The sequence below is a fragment of the Bidens hawaiensis genome, unplaced genomic scaffold (genome assembly GCF_021521415.1).
Source record: "Bidens hawaiensis isolate Kalapana, Puna unplaced genomic scaffold, B.hawaiensis_p1.1 tig00039111_1, whole genome shotgun sequence".
Classification (NCBI taxonomy): Eukaryota; Viridiplantae; Streptophyta; class Magnoliopsida; order Asterales; family Asteraceae; genus Bidens; species Bidens hawaiensis.
In genome coordinates this window covers 55,849-72,285 of record NW_027496882.1, presented here as the reverse complement: position 1 = coordinate 72,285, position 16,437 = coordinate 55,849, and the positions used below count along the sequence as shown (strand labels likewise).

General features: G+C 35.4%; 3 protein-coding genes and 1 pseudogene across 3 annotated transcripts; 2 read left to right on the top strand and 2 right to left on the bottom strand.

Moving 5' to 3' along the window:
* Positions 1-643: 643 nt before the first annotated feature.
* LOC143590974 (protein MAINTENANCE OF PSII UNDER HIGH LIGHT 1-like) lies at positions 644-2,499 on the bottom strand. Its single transcript, XM_077071307.1, has 3 exons — positions 2,295-2,499; positions 1,368-1,502; positions 644-1,290 (listed from the first exon to the last, which is right to left on the bottom strand). The coding sequence occupies exons 1-3, from the start codon at positions 2,472-2,474 to the stop codon at positions 817-819; spliced, it is 789 nt and encodes a 262-aa protein (XP_076927422.1). The 5' UTR covers positions 2,475-2,499; the 3' UTR covers positions 644-816.
* A 2,271-nt stretch (positions 2,500-4,770) lies between these two features.
* On the top strand, positions 4,771-8,603 carry LOC143590973 (coatomer subunit epsilon-1-like). The gene is made up of 7 exons (XM_077071306.1): positions 4,771-5,007; positions 5,100-5,189; positions 6,056-6,207; positions 7,452-7,587; positions 7,666-7,821; positions 7,987-8,066; positions 8,293-8,603. The coding sequence occupies exons 1-7, from the start codon at positions 4,843-4,845 to the stop codon at positions 8,381-8,383; spliced, it is 870 nt and encodes a 289-aa protein (XP_076927421.1). The 5' UTR covers positions 4,771-4,842; the 3' UTR covers positions 8,384-8,603.
* Positions 8,604-9,355: 752 nt separating this feature from the next.
* On the top strand, positions 9,356-10,218 carry LOC143590972 (dirigent protein 7 pseudogene; annotated as a pseudogene).
* A 599-nt stretch (positions 10,219-10,817) lies between these two features.
* Positions 10,818-16,133, bottom strand: LOC143590971 (protein CHUP1, chloroplastic-like). The gene is made up of 7 exons (XM_077071304.1): positions 14,827-16,133; positions 13,325-14,137; positions 13,099-13,230; positions 12,035-12,216; positions 11,849-11,960; positions 11,237-11,380; positions 10,818-11,135 (listed from the first exon to the last, which is right to left on the bottom strand). The coding sequence occupies exons 1-7, from the start codon at positions 15,580-15,582 to the stop codon at positions 11,055-11,057; spliced, it is 2,220 nt and encodes a 739-aa protein (XP_076927419.1). The 5' UTR covers positions 15,583-16,133; the 3' UTR covers positions 10,818-11,054.
* Between the last annotated feature and the right edge of the window lie 304 nt (positions 16,134-16,437).

Sequence of the window (16,437 nt, the reverse complement as noted above, 5' to 3'; positions counted from 1 at the left end):
CAAATTGATCAATTAATTATAAATTCTTAGCAAAATTAGATTATTATTAATTCGGAAAAAAAAATAGAATGCCCTTAAACTTTTCTTTTAGACCCGACATTGCATAGCCATGTGATTCACCATGAAAAGAAAAAAAACTTTCGTGTTACCCACTATTAATATTTGAAAACATTATTAAATAGTCGGACAAGAGTATACATTTTACCACTCGTAGTTGTTGTGCAGTTGTGCCACCCAATATTTACTTAAAAGTAGTAATGTCGATTGTGATAAAATTTATCTTTTCAACCAATAAATCCACTCCAATAGATGCTATAATTTGACTATATCAATAGTGCGTTCCAGTGTTCCACAACCATTTAGATCCCTTTCAAAACGCTAGTTATCAGTTTCACCAACAATTCGCAAGGCCGGTTATGAGACCGGGTCGTGTGGTTGACCGACACCGGCCCGACACCCCAATAGACCCAAATTTTTATTTATTTGAAAAAAAATGTATTTTAATGTTTAAACCCAATTCTCAACTAATTTAAGGCCTAAAATTTTTTATTCACCCTCGGCCCAAAAATTTCTACAGCCCTGACAAGTGACAACTAGTAGCTCAGCTTATTAAAAATCTAACTAGACAAAATCACCAAATTGATTCGACTTGATCAAGGGTTCAAATCCATTGCTGGATGATTGATTATTCCAACAATCAATCAATCAATAATTTTACAATGGTATAACGAATTAGCGTGTATCACAAAGTGTACAACTCAATGAAAACCATACATACAACACTTTACCATACATATAAACTAACCACATTTATAACTACCCAGATTCAACCACAACTTGTTCCAACACTTGTTGTGCACCACTCTCTGTCGGTCCAACTGAAGTTGATGCCTCGGTTGCTGGAGCTCCTGAATCCACAGGTGTGGTAGAGCTCTGTGGCTCGGGTTCAGTCAGCAGTGACTCTACTTCAGTTGCTGGAGCCACTGAATCCACTTGTGGGGTTGAGCTCTCTGGCTCAGATGCAGGTGCGGGTGCGGGTTCAGCTGGCACTGAAATTTGAACAACTTTTGAGGGCTTGAATTTGGTTATGTAGTAACTAAGTGATGGGCCCGAGTAATCTAATGTCTGTATTTGAGGCGAGTTCTTCCCTACTTGCAGAAGAATCACGGCTGCAGCAGCAACAGCAATAAGAGCTCCAAAACCAACTGCTCCTGCTGTATTCTCTGATCCATCAGAAGATGTACCTTGTGTTCCCGAGCTTATTGCACTTTCTGCCACGTAAATTGCAGGCTGCGCAAATTTATTGACATCTGATTGTTATTTTCTTGATTAAGTTCAAGAGATAAAATAATATTGGAAATACTAACCTCAACTGAATATATATTTGTCTGTCCAGCCGTATCCTTTTCCACGTAACCACTCCATTCACGCCTACGGGGCGGGAACGTTCCAGCCACTTTGGTTTTCTCTCCAGCCAACCATTCCACGCTCACTTTCCCTACCTGTTTTTATATCAAAACAAATATTCATCATTTCAAGATTTCAACATCGAGGGTAACATATTGACACATTTCTGTGACCACATTGTATCAACTTAAACTTTATACTTCCATAAAAGTATACAATATTGCTGTAATCTAAATCCATAGCAGTTGCTAACATGAATTTAGTTTTCAAACAATGTTTCATTAGATTTGGCTAACCAATAATGACCAGTGTCAACGGTTCGGTTCGTCTACCAAATTTGTGTTTGTGTTGGTCTAGCATTCATATTCATATGTTAATTTACATATAAATTAACCACATAATACACATATATATAATTTTGTTTTATTACGTTATTGTTAATAACTTTGCCTAAATAGTTAAATCTATATGACTAGAAAAGCCATTAAATATATTTAAACCTTTAATGAACAAATATCAACGAACATAAACGAACACATTATCAAACGTGCACGAACACAATTGAACAAACACGGCCTCTGTTCGTGTTCATTCATTTGGTTAATCGAACAAAATCCCTTGTTCATGTTTGTTCATTTATTAAGCGAGCTTCCCGCCGAACGGTTAGGTTCGTTATCGATAAATTCAGTTGCCATCAAATACACAATTTCCATTTACATGAATAGCCTGAAAGAAATCTCAGAGCACTCCAGTTACTCATCCAAGCAAAACATGTTCTATAATAATATTGATAAAACTTAATAAACATTCAATTAAATCTGACAAATTCGCCCAAACTGGAACATGTTAATCAGTTTACAATCATCACAAAACTCAAATTGGATTACCTCTTTATCAGGGGCACACTCTTCGACATTGCAGTCTTCTTGTTCATCAGATGAAGCCCTAATTTTGAAGAATCTGAGATTCTGTTTCTGATGATTCTTATAGCGGTTATTGTTGAAGAACTGTACTCTCATGTGAGTGCTACAGCTGTTTGCTGATAATGCGGTAGCAGATGAAGCCATTTGATTTGTGATTCAGCTTCGATTTTTTTGTTTAAAATCAAAGGTTTGTGAGTTGAGATGCCGCGTGAGGATGATTTGAGATTTGTTTTTGTGGCTGGTTTTGAGTGGCGTTGGCTTCATTTCAAGCGTTGATTGCTTTTATTTATTCCTGTTTGCATGGCCTCTTGACCCGACCCACCCGATTTATTAATCTGATCCGGTTAATCACTTCACATAAGAAAATTCCATCTTTAACGGTTCGGTTTATGATTTATAACTTGAAACTGGCCGTGTACATCGCCAGACCAAGGAAATCTTCTTACGAGATCGGAAGGGGTTGTCAAAATTTCATAAGGTCGGTCGGGATTTTATCATATAAACATCTAAAAAGATTTTCACTGACCTTCAAATCATAAGTGTAGATCCGCATCTGACCTTTAAGTTGAACTTATTATTATTATTATTATTATTATTATTATTATTTCATGAAATGCATTATTCATATATTTTTTTTTTGAATGTTTAAGCTTGCCTCCTACTATTTACAATAAACCGCCATTGCCAGGGATCAAACCCTGGACCTCTCACCCAAAGGCCTAAGCCTTTACCATCCCACCAAAGTGGAGATGGCATTATTCATATATGTATGATATCCATGAACCCTTTTGGTCTGTAATCCCAACTCAGACTTTCTATCAATAGCGATTTGACCATATTGTAATTACATGTAGTTATTAGTTGTATTTTTTTATATATTTTGTGTGTACGAGTTATATTAAAACATTAAATTTTTAGTGGGTTACCCAAGCTTATTTGTCAAGGGCATTTCGCATAGTTGTATATGGAGATACCGAATAAATGTGTTCATAACTAAGTAATGAATGTTCAAGTCTGTGATAAACAAAAAAAAATAAAAAAAAAAAAAACAAAAAAAAATCATTGATTGAGAAGTTTAATTATAGGGTGTGAGTTTGTCACTCTAAAAGATGATTATTTAACTTTGGAAACGAACATAGTGGTCCCAACGAGTTTTTACTATACCGTCTTAAAGCTTATTTATATAACTATTTTTTCTTTTACCATAAAATAATGAGACACTTAAATGGCTAAATCTTGAGTGATTAATTAATTATATACATTCAAGTCCACACAAGGTTATCTGGTAAAACAAAATGAAAGCAATAGAAAAACTCACCACTCACGTAAACTATCAAACACTTCTAAGTTGTAACTATTGTATTTTGGTTATCGTTTTAGTAAATAATAAGCATATGCGATATCTAGTCTCAAGTAATTGGTGATCACTACCAAGTTTAATAAGAATTCATAAACGGTACATGTTTATCTCTACCCATTTCTAGAGAAGTTGATGGTGAGTAAAATTGTTGTTTCATGGAAGGTGTCGTGAAATCCTCTTTTGATATGTCGACAAAATCTATATAATATCACACGTCATAGCCAACAAACACACATATAAAAAGGATTACGAACACGTGACGCATAAAACATATTTTCCAACAACACACAATATTATATACTAGTTAACAGTTATACAATTTTTTAAAGTCAAGTAGCATTTGTATATACTTTATTGTTTTCAAATAACATACACCATAAACAATCACAAACTTTATTCTCTTAAATACGAGTGTAATACTAATTATTATTTATTTTTATATTTCAATCAAATATAACAAATGGTCAAAATGGTACAAATATATGTTAAATATCATAATTACAATTGGTAAACCCACACTTATATTTTATATGCATAAAACCCCTCATCCATAGAACCATCAACGACAACTTGACGAATTGTCATTGTTTTGTTAGGCAAAACTCACCACATGAACTTAGGGTTTTCCATATACATATAACTCATCATTAAAGGACATGGTGTGATCATAAAGTGACTACTTTTTATCCCAAAAGTCAGGGTTCGTTCAAATTCCACAAAAAACATGTATAGATTAACAAGAGTATTAGGATCTACGGGTATGCAAATAAACCGGTTAACTAATCCGACCCAAAAATTGAATCGAAACCGACTGAAACTGTAGGTTCGGAACTGGTTTATTATTTTCTCTACCAAAGCCTGCTCCAAACTTGTTAACCGAACCGAAACCGTCCAAACTCTAACTGAATCCGAACAAACCCCAATTGCCAATTATAGACCAGTTTTGACTTTTGTTGATCAAACCAAACCAGTTCCAAGCAAGTATGTTAACAAAATTGAAAAATAATATAATAATTTATTTATATCTTCTAATCGTGTCATTGATAAAGAACTGCTTCACCCGTAAAAACCCAGCAATCTATCCTCCTGTAATAACTCGTGCATCGTCTTCTCTCTGGATCTGTTGATACCACCACCGACGTAGATCTAACAATGGCAGGCGCACCAGATTTGTTATTCGCTCTAAGAAACAACTTCTACATCGGCGCATTTCAAGCAGCCATTAACAGCGCCGATGTCCAAAACCTCTCAGAAGATGACGCAATTGAACGAGACTGCCTCGTTTACAGATCCTACATTGCTCTCGGAAGCTACCAGGTATATAATTATTAATCAATTAATCAATCTATACTCTCTTCTCTTTTCACTTTTAGTAATATTTTGATCTGATCTCTTATTTTGTTCAACAGCTTGTGATTAACGAGATCGATTCGTCTGCCGCAACGCCTCTACAGGCCGTGAAGTTGCTCGCGTTGTATCTGTTGAGCGCCGATAATAAGGTGAATTGTTGATCACTCGATCTAGTTATGTTTTTGTTTAGATCTGTGAATATGTAAGTTACATGAACCCTAGCTAAGGTCAAGTTAGGTCAAAATTGGCATTGATTTTTTTATGATTAGTTGTTAATTTGTTGATAAAAATCTATAGTGTTCATAATTCTTATTGATTGTGTGACTGGACTCCTTTTTTGTAATGGTGAAGCTAATTTGGTACTCAAAGTTGAATTCACACAGCGTGTGTTGGCGGTTTTGCTGGTCTCTTGAATCATCAACTGTTTACTATTTAAGTTAAGGAGTTAGATTTTTTATTCAGAGCCTGCAATGAGGAAAATAAATAGAAGTATTGAAAGTAAAATATTAAATTATTGTTTACTTGATAAAGAACCGAGCTAGTTAAAGTGAATGGCTTCGTTTGTAAAGTTAATATGCGTTTTTTTTTCTTGTGATGATGAGGCTAATTTTGGTACTATAAGTTGTATTCATGCAGCATGTTTTGCTGTTCTATTGAATCATGAACTGTTTATGATTTAAGTTCAGGAATTAGATTTCTTATTTAGAGCTCACAACGAGGAAAACAAAGATAATCATTGAAAGTAAAATATAAAATCATTGTTTAGTTGATGAAGAATTGAGTTAGTTAAAGGGAATGACATTATGTGTAAGGTTAATATGTTCACATTTTTTTGTTGTTTTAATTAAAGTGAATGGCATTATGTGTAAAGTTAATATGTTCACATTTTTTTGTTGTTTTAATTAAAGTGAATGGCATTATGTGTAAAGTTAACATGTTCACATTTTTTGTTGTTTTAATATCTATATGGTCAATTTGTGTAATTGTTTTTTCCACATGGATTTGGGTATGATAGGAAACAGTAATTTCAAGCATACGAGAGTGGTTGGGTGATGCAGTCATTGGGAACAACCCGATACTCAGGCTTATTGCTGGGATTATATTCATGCATGAACAAGAATATAATGAGGTTCTGAATTACACAAATGCTGGGGGAACTATGGAATTGTTAGTCTTACTCTGCCTCTCTTGCATCTTTTTATGCAGTTTTGCTACTATTTTTACATGTTTGGTGTTGATTATTGATATAATATGTTTCCGTCATTAGCTATTTAACCATAAGAAGTTTCTTAAACTGTCTGCTTTTGGGTCAGCTTTTTTTCATTTTACATCTTCATCCTTCAACATCATTGTTTACGGTTATCACATGCCCAAATTTCACCTGCTTGATGTTTTCCAATTTACATCTTCGTCATCCTTCAATAATTATTATTTTAAACCACGAGCCTTTCGTTATAAACATTCACCTATCTAGTATCAGTTGTGGAATGAACCAAGTGGTAATAGAGTTTTTAAGTTTGACCAACTTGCCATTAACTCGGGGGCTGCGCATCTAAGGTGTCAGGTGTATGATCTGTAGTAGTGGGTTCAAGTCTCAACAGGGACAAGGGTCACGGATGTGTGAGTTTTTTTTTTTTGTTAAAAATGATAAGAATCTAAGTGTGGTTAGGACTATAACATTTATGAAAAAACAAAAGATTCAAACGTACCCAATAAAATCCCACTCATTGCAAGTTATAAGTGGGGCAAACCTTTTCTCTATCCCAGAAGATAAAGAAGCTGCTTCCACTAAGTCCATCCGCTCCCAAAAATAAAAATTTCTTGACATGTAAAGTATAGGATATAGATAAGTAGATAACATAAAGCGTGGCACACACAAAACAAAATGTACTAAAATAGTAGTGGTAAACTACCGATAACACAAAATAATGAAAAAACTATAATAGTAACCTGTAACAGAATAAAAAGAAGAAAAACATGAATAAGTTCCTTTTTCAAGCGAGTTTCTGAACAAGGTCAAGAATGAACTTCCCACTGTGGGATAGGCGGACTATATGCGAGGTTTTTAAAGTTTGTATTGGTAGTATGAAAACCTTGGAGGAGAAACTTGTTTTCTGGGGCACAATAGGCTGTTTATGTGTTGATTACCTGTTTAAGTTTTTTCTTATCTGTTTTTAATAACCCATGTTTTTTGATGTGCTGTGGTTGTATGTCCATTGACTTGTGTTTGTGTCTGCATTGACTTATTGTGTTTGTGTCTGCACCGACTTTTATATGTATCTGTGCCTATTTTTGTTGTGATCGTTTGTATTAAATATAATCAATATGTTTTACCTGTTGAATTTTAAGTAATGATCATATATAAGCAAGAATTCTCATCTATTATTGGACCCGGCAATTTTCACTTTCAGGAACGCCTTGAATGTCCAAGTTTTCCTGAAGATGCACAGATCTGATTATGCTGAGAAGCAATTGAGAGTTATGCAACAGATTGATGAGGATCACACACTAACTCAACTCGCTACTGCATGGCTAAATTTAGCTGTGGTATGTAATCTATTATTCTTTTCATCTCATTAAACTATAAATCACACTATTTTTAATGTTACATTTTCTTTGAAACAGGGTGGTTCAAAGATACAAGAAGCATATCTGATCTTCCAGGACTTCTCAGAGAAGTACCAGATGACTAGTTTGATCCTTAATGGGAAAGCTGTGTGTTGCATGCACATGGGTAACTTTGATGAAGCTGAGTCATTTCTATTAGAAGCACTCAACAAGGTAAAAGTTTTTAAGTGTTTAAAACACGCTTCTTTTTCTTGAAAATACTGCTTAGTTATTTTCTTTCTGTAATTAGTAAGAAAAATATATTGTTGTGTATGTTCTTCAGTTTTAATAATATAGCATTTAAAGTTAAGTATAACATTTGATGTATTGCTGATATAGGATGCAAAGGATCCGGAAACACTAGCAAATCTGGTTGTATGCTGTCTTCATCTTGGGAAACCTTCTTCGCGATTCTTAAGGTACGCATAATATAAACTTATTTTCAACTTCTTTTACAAGTGTTCATACATCTACATCTTGTTTTGTTATACATAGAACTTGTTTGATTGTATACAAATATAAAAAAAAGGAAATCTGGGATTAGTTTATAAGTATTTTGTTATCTTATACTTTGCTGTTTAAGGTTTATTAACGTTATCTCAAACTAATTCATTGTGATTTGATTTTTTATTCTTATATTTGCAGTCAGTTGAAACTGTCTCATCCAGAACACATGCTGGTCAAACGGGTATCAACCGCAGAAGTAAGTTTTGACAGAGCAGTTCAAACGGTGTGAGACGCTACATGTTTTTATAAGTTTTGAATTTAATTTGTGGTTTGATTGCCAAAAAGGATTTCTAGCGGACTCGGTATAATGCTAGATTTGTTGGTAGTTATTTTCTGGATTTTACCTGATGAAATTTACTGGTTCGAAAGAAGTGTGTTGTAAAAATATATGCTTGTTAAGTAAGGTATTCGAAAATTGTTTGGGCCAAATAAGGGCATTTTAGTAGCTGAACAGTTGGGCTCACCAATATCCCCACCTTAAGAAACAGATGTGCACAAAGAAACCAGGTTGGGGACTGAACCCTGTTTGAGCCCAACCGAAGGGTTGAAATCGGTTTGTAACTCTTTTCATTGAAACTTGTCAAACATGAACCGGACTAGTTAAAATTTGGTTTCAAATCGGACCCTTTCTTCAAAAAACCATGTTGGAATCCCAACCGGTTTAGGAATAAGGAAAACAAAAAAGACCAAATTTTGCACTTGTCCCCAATGATCAAAATACGAGTGGCATGTGTTCACAATTAATTTTTGCGCACTACTATCGACGTTTATTGGATAAGAATGGTTTTGTTTTAAGGTTGTAGATTGGATTATCTTTTCTTTTGCAAATATGATGTTTACCGACTGCTAGAAGATGGTAAATCATTATTGTTTTAAAGCCATAAACTATATTTGTCACTAGCTATGTAGTCAGAGGGGTGACAGGAGTGCGATGTGAGTCCTAGGCGCCTCAAACAAACATGCGAGCTTCTTTATCAGGTAGGCAAGGCGTAGGCAAATTGAGCACTTGGCCTGTCTAAGCGTTGAAACTGGCCAAAATTTTCATTGAATTAACACCAAATCAAACTAGCTACAGAGATAAGTGATGAGTCATGAACCAGTAAAACTTCAAATTAGGCAAAGTAATTGATATTTCCACTTATACTTCTAGAAAAACCAACTGTTACACAACTGTTGTTTGCTTTATTTGACAGTTGACACAAACATATCACCAACTCTCTTTGCTTAAGCGTTAATTTAAAGCAAACCCCACATACCTAACTAACTAACTAACTTTAGTCACACCACACCTGCTCAATAAAGTTAACCATGTTGCCATGCATATAAAAATCACTCTTCTAAGTAAAACCATCTCCTACTTCTATTTTCTAAAGCATCCACAGTACCAAAACACAATGGCTAACTCTCTTCTCAACAACACACTCACAACCACCTTCTTAATATTATCTTCATCCCTTTTACATCTCTCAAGTGGCACATTCTACGAGGAGGTTTCGGAGATGAAAAGAATGGAGAAAACAACGCATTTCCATTTCTTCTTCCACGACATCCACAGCGGCAAAAGTCCAACGGCAGTCAAGATAGCCGGGATCCAAGATTCCAGCGGCTTTGGTGACGTGTATTTGATGGATAACATATTGACAGAAGGCCAAGACGGGACATCGAAGTTGGTCGGACAAGCACAAGGAATGTATGCATTTGCAGCCAAGAATGGGCCAGCATTGCTTATGGTGCTAACTTTTGAGTTCACCCAAGGAGACTTCAGTGGTAGCAGTCTTAGTGTGCTAGGGCGGAATCCGGTTACAGCTGATGTGAGGGAGATGCCGGTAGTAGGTGGAAGTGGGCAGTTTAGGTATGCCAACGGCTATGCTTTAGCTCATACGGTTTGGTTTGATCCTTCCACGAGTGATGCCATTGTTGAATACAATGTTTATGTGAAACATTACAATGGAGATCAAGTCCCTGCAAGCTCTATTACCTCTCCGGCTGTGCGTGCTCGCTCTCTCTTTCTTCTCGTTCTCTTCTGTTTCCTCACTCTCTTTAATGCATTAAAAAATTAGAAATCAAGGGTGAACGGTGTATGATCGAGGATGTAACATAGGTTGAAAGACGAGGTGAATGATGAAGGGTTGGTGGTAAGTGGTGATATTGCACTGAGGTGACACATAAATATGAATGGTGAATGAAGAGTATGCATGATCATGACAAAGCATAGAGTTGTTGAGGAACTTGACCTTGTCCCACGACTTTTGTTTAGTGTTTCGGGTGAAAGCTCAATGGGACGTCTCGGGTCATTGCTGTTGTGCATATTGAATGTTTTTTGCTGTGTTTTTGGTTAGTTAGAACTTAGAAAGAATGCTCTTATTGTTTGGAATTGAATATTTATACAGCGACTGCAACATTAAATTTATCATCCGGGCCTTGTCCCTCTCGTGTTGGCCGTTGAACTGGTTAGTGGAGGACGCCCAATGGTTGCGTAAACCATTTTTTCTAATATTCATTTTAGCACACCATACCTTTCAATCAAGAAATATCGAGCATATTAAACCAGTAAATGCATATAACATCTAAAACAGAGAGGATATATTTATATGTAAAATAATATAAGCAAATGCAAACAAATAACTCCAAAACCACTTAAAACATAACCTTATTAGAAAATGTGAAGGGTGTAAGAAATTAAAAGTTGAAGTCAACAACATGGTTCAAACTAATCTTGAACCCCAAATACATATATGTTTTAGCAGGAAAAAAAAAAGATGATGATGACACCTCCATCATCTCATCCCATCCATATCTAAACAGCATTCATTCTTTCTTCTTACCGAAACTAACATCTTAAATAATACCCTATACAAAAAAAATCCATATTTCCTGCACCAAAAATTCTTCATTTCATTCTACTTTTTGTTCAAAACAAGAGCCACATTGCGAAGCTCCTCGAAAGCATGCATTGTATCGACATCAAATCCACCAGCAAACTGCAACAAAGCAGATAAAACATGTTCAAATTATCGGGTCAAAATGGCACTTGTAAAATAACATTATAAAATTTGTGTTTTATTAGTAAATATGTTCGAACCTGATGAATGCGGAAAGCAAATCTCACTCCTTGAAGTAGCATATAATCCGTTGAAGAATCTTTCTCATGTGTTCCCTTCGTTTGAAGCTCTGTAGCAACTCTTTTTAAGTATTTCTTTGCCAACTTAACCGATCCCAACTTAATCTGCATGCATGAAGATGAAGATCATATATGAGTGTGCATAAAACCGAAATAACCGACCCAACCCAAAAGCGTCTGTTTGATTTTATGTTTCCGCAAAAACCGAATTATAAGTTCAGTTTCGATTTTGAACCTGAAAAAACCGAATTGAACCCTTATTAAAGTTCATGTTTGTTATCTTTAAGGTTAATTAGGTAATTTTTGATTGTTGGATGCATTAAATTGCTTTATTTGAAAGTTTATTATTAAGTTGTGGATGATAATTTTTTATTTTTGAAAGTTAAGTGATTTGTAAGAAACTAATAATTGATGTAGCCTCAAACTTTTAAGCCGAAATGTGTAATAGTCAATTAATTTCAACTGAGAAAAGAATTTAAAACATCAACTTTCAGGCCCAAATTAATCATTTGGAGCTTTTTTTTCCCCGTTCCAAAATGTTCAAGCCCAAATGGCAAAACTGAAATAACAAACCTTGTTTAATATTCCTGAATCAAGCATCCAATCAGTCGGAATATGAAATTCTTTGCAATTACGCATCAAGGGGTCTCTTGTTCTAAGAAGATTATAAACAATACGCTCCATCCTACATTTGTACAACAGATGTTAATAAATTAAGAACATTCTTACTTGTCAGACAAGGTATGAGAATGGTCTTACTTTTCAGACACGGAAACCATTTTCTTCAATGCCAAATCACATGGTATGTGATAATTGTCCTTGTAATTTGAAATTTCATGCTCCAGATTCTTTAGATCTCGGTATGCAAACGCTGCTTCTCTTAATGTGTCGGCTTTCTTCTCAGGCCAATCAAAGTGCTTCAAAACTGCCCTCTCATCCACCTTTTTCAAAATTCAAGAAGTCAAACCACATATATAATAGATATATGCAAACAATCACTTAAATGCTAGCAATTGTTTAAATGCTAAAAAGATTATTCCATCAAAATCTTGAATGATTAATGATAGATGCAAATTAAAGGTGAAAACGGACGGGTATGTAGGCGTGTAAACGAACCGAACGCAAACGTTGAATGCGTGTTCGTTCGTTTAACTTCAACCAAACAAACGATGGAACACGAACTGGGTTTTCTTGTTCATGTTTGTTCTTTAAGAAAACGGACTTGTTCAGGTTCTTTTGTGTTTGTTTGTTAACAATACAACAAGCGTGCATGAACATAACTGAGCTAAAACTAATTAAAAGTATATGTGAACAATGCGTTGGTTTTAAAAAGGTACTAAAACTAGACAAATGAATGTAAACGAATGAACGAAGAAGACTCATGTTTGTTCATTTGACTAAATGAGCAAAACATTTGTTGATGTTCGTTCGTTTTTATTAAATAAACGAACTTCAAGCCTAACAGTTCACCGTTCACAAACAGTTCACTGAACGTTTAGTTGCTCACAGGCCTACGGATCTAGTCATCTTAACCATTTTTTTAATTATTTCTTAAATTCGATAAATATTTATTGTTTAAACTTAATTAAAAATATATGACTATAAAATCGTAATTTAAACTAAAGGAAATAAAATGAATTACAAGGTTGTATGCATAGTGAACCCATTTTTGGTGACTTTTGACCCGTTTGTTCCATCCAACCCATGTTTCTAGCCAGTTTTTTTACTCATTAGATCCATTTGAAACAAAATACAACCCAAATAGACTCTTATATCCATAAAGGGGTCAAAATTTCTACTTTAAATTTATATAATAAACTTACAAGAAAACCGAGCTCATCATCCAGCCACTTAACAAATGCCACCACATCTTCAATATCTGGATAAACCGCATTGTTAACCTCACGTATCAAAGAATTCACAAATTCCCCCTGGGTCTCAACATCCTCCTTTATCTAAAAATAAACAAAAGTATGAGAAAAACAACATTAGCTCAGATAATAACTAAAATTAGATATGTTTTCAAGACAACTTATCAAAAAAACTTACAGCAAGCAAATGTGAAGAGCGATTTTCAATTTCATCAATCATACTATTTCTAACATTATTAACATCTAAAGCATCACAAATCCCATCATTTATGGAATCTTTTCTAGAATCCCGTTTCATAAGCGAATGATAAAACTCAACGACTTCTGGAGCTCGTTGAACCACCCCTCCACCATTACTTCTTCCAGTGAACTTTGGCGGTGGCGGTGGTGGAGGAGGTGGTGGTGGTGGGGGCGGTGGCGGTAGTGCTTTACCACTAACCTCTATACATTCCTTAGAAGTAAAACTAGAAGGCCTCGGAGGAGGGTTAGGAACCCTTAACGCCCTTTTTTCAACATCCAAAAACGTTTTCAGTTTTGTAGCTTCACGTAATTGTGAATTTACGGCTATACCCTCCATTTCCATTGAACATATAAAACCATCGGATTGTCTTCTTTTATTCACCACCAGATCTTCTTGACAGCAGTTTGCTCCACTGATTGAATGCCTTCTTCCTTCTGACCAACACGTTTCTTCATCAAGAACGGGCCGTTTTTTAATTTTCTTAATCAAGTTTAATGTTTTTTGGGTACTACTATAGTCAGAACTTGCATCACTTGATTCAACAGAAGCTGGACTTGATGTTACTTCAGAAGTTACAAAAGTTGAGTTTTGTAACTCGTTTTTCAGACACGAGTTGACCCATCTAAGATAGACGAGCTCCTCAACCTCATTTAATCGGCTTAATTGTAGATCTTCAACTTGTTTGCATAAATCTTCGTTTGTTTGTCGGAGCATAGATGCCTCAGCTTTGATCTTCTCAACAAATTCATTCTGTAAATTTTTGAGGTAACATATTTAGACCAACATAAGCAACATAACTGAAATTGCAAACTGCCTTTTATAGGTGAGAGGGATATAGCATGGTTAAACTGATCAAGGTAAACTAGGTTCGTTTATAAAGCCCGCTCAAAATCAGCTCGCTCGTCGGTTTGTTTAATATAAAGCACAAACTTTTGTATGTGTGTGTATACATGTCTATAGCTTAATGCCGTATGACATTCTTTAATACTTATGTATACAGTACATATACGTATACATACATGTTTATAACTTAAAGCTGTATGACAGTTTTTTAATAAAAAAATACGAAAAACTATGTCAGTGTTGAAAATTGTCGAAATTTTAACAACACGATAACCCAAATTTTAATATTACATACATTATACATTCCGTAGTTAATAAACTATGGATTATGCGTATCTTACAAATATTATTTTTGGTTTTATATACATATCAATGCGTGTAAAATATAAAAGCGTTAAATTTCTTTAAATTTAAACGAGCCAGCTTGACGAGTTACGAGCTGAACTCGAGTTATTAGGATAAACAAGCCAAGTCCGATCCCACCTTGGCTTGGGTCGGCTAGTTTACAGCACTAATAAACTTATGTTAACAAGACATTAAAAGAAAATATGAACAGAAATTTAAAAAGTAAGAAGTTAAATAATAATATTGGAAACCTCAGAATCTTTGGCTATGGCAGCTAATTGTGACTCCATTGAAGAAATTCTGAAGCAAAGATTTCTTTTTTGAAGATGAAGCTCAGCATTCAGTCTTCTTAACTTAAGAACATCTACCTCAACACTATTAGAAACCCCCTTTGCTATATTTTCCTGCAACTGCTGAGAATTCAACTGCTCGGAAAGACTGGCGTTTTCTGATTCCAGCAAATCAACTTTGCTTTTAAGAGCTTCAATTTCACCGGTCTTTGATTCGACCATTTGTTCAAGCTCCAAAGCCTTGAGATTTTTCTTCTTGAAATCACACAACTCAGCCTGCAATTTAGCTTCTCTGTCTTTCGATTCCTGAAGCAAGCTTCTGAGCTGATCAAGCTCGGAAAACAGATCACGAGAACCCGAAGAAGATGATGATTTATACGGCTGGACCCCTTGAGGATGAACTTGTGTAGAAGTTACCGAACATGATAAATCTCCGATAAGTGACCGTTTCGCTCGAGTCGGAGCCAACGGGTTTTTCGAATTCGTGTTGGTGACATTAGCAAGAGGCTGCGGGGGATTCGATTTCTTCACGACTTGTTGCGATCTGGTTTTCTTATCACCCGAAAACCCTTTCACGATATTTGACCCCCAAATCGACCTCGGCTTCAAATTCGATTGCACGTTGTTGTTCCTACACTTTAACGGCGCTTGATTCTCAGCCGAACACTTCGCAGACGGTTTCAAGCGGTTCTCCGACCCCGATTTAGTTTCCCCCATTTTAAAACTTCTCAAGCAATTCGTCGAACAGGTGGTGTGCACGTTTCAAAAAACCCCCAAAAAGCTTCAAGATTTAATCAGATCATTACTAGGATGTTATACAAACAAAGGGTCGAGCTGTTTAACGATTCAGTACCTTGTGATGCAAAAATCTTGCTTTTGCATCTCAAGCATTTCGTCGAACAGGTTATGTGCAAGTTTAAAAACCTACAAAGATTCAAGATTGAATCAAAAGATTAATAATGAAAGGCATCGGGATGTGTTTAAGGGAGCGTAACGGCGAAAAAAGTGGTGAGTTGTCTGACAAATCAGCAGCCTTTGAAGCAAGTTTTATGCTTTTGTGTTTGAATTTTTGAATTTCGAATGTGAGAGTGAGAAGAAGAGGTTGGAAGACGTACTACTTTTTTTAAATGTAACGATCAAATTCTTCAAGTGGGCCTCGGTACCATTTTGGGTCTTTCTGACATTGATGACTGTGGATGGGTGAAAAAGACAAGATTATAAAGTGTAAAGTATCAAGGCAGTGGGGTTTCTTGTCTTATAAATTGTTGTGTTTTTGTAAATGAAACAAATTGGAACACTCTAAAATTTGAATTTATATAAAGTTACAATAAGGATTTTGAAATAGCAGATGAGGTTCTAGCATCAAAGCATAAAGTTGAATGACCTATGGCTATATTAGGTGTTTTGTGTTGAAGAAACACGGATCCGATCTCCTGTTATGGGTCCTGGACCCAATGAGTCCACAAGGTATGATACGATAACTACTAACACAGTATGAGTACAACTTCCCAAAGTCCAATGACCGGAACCTGCAAAACAGACACCGTGAGTCTCGTCACAGGAAGGACAAGG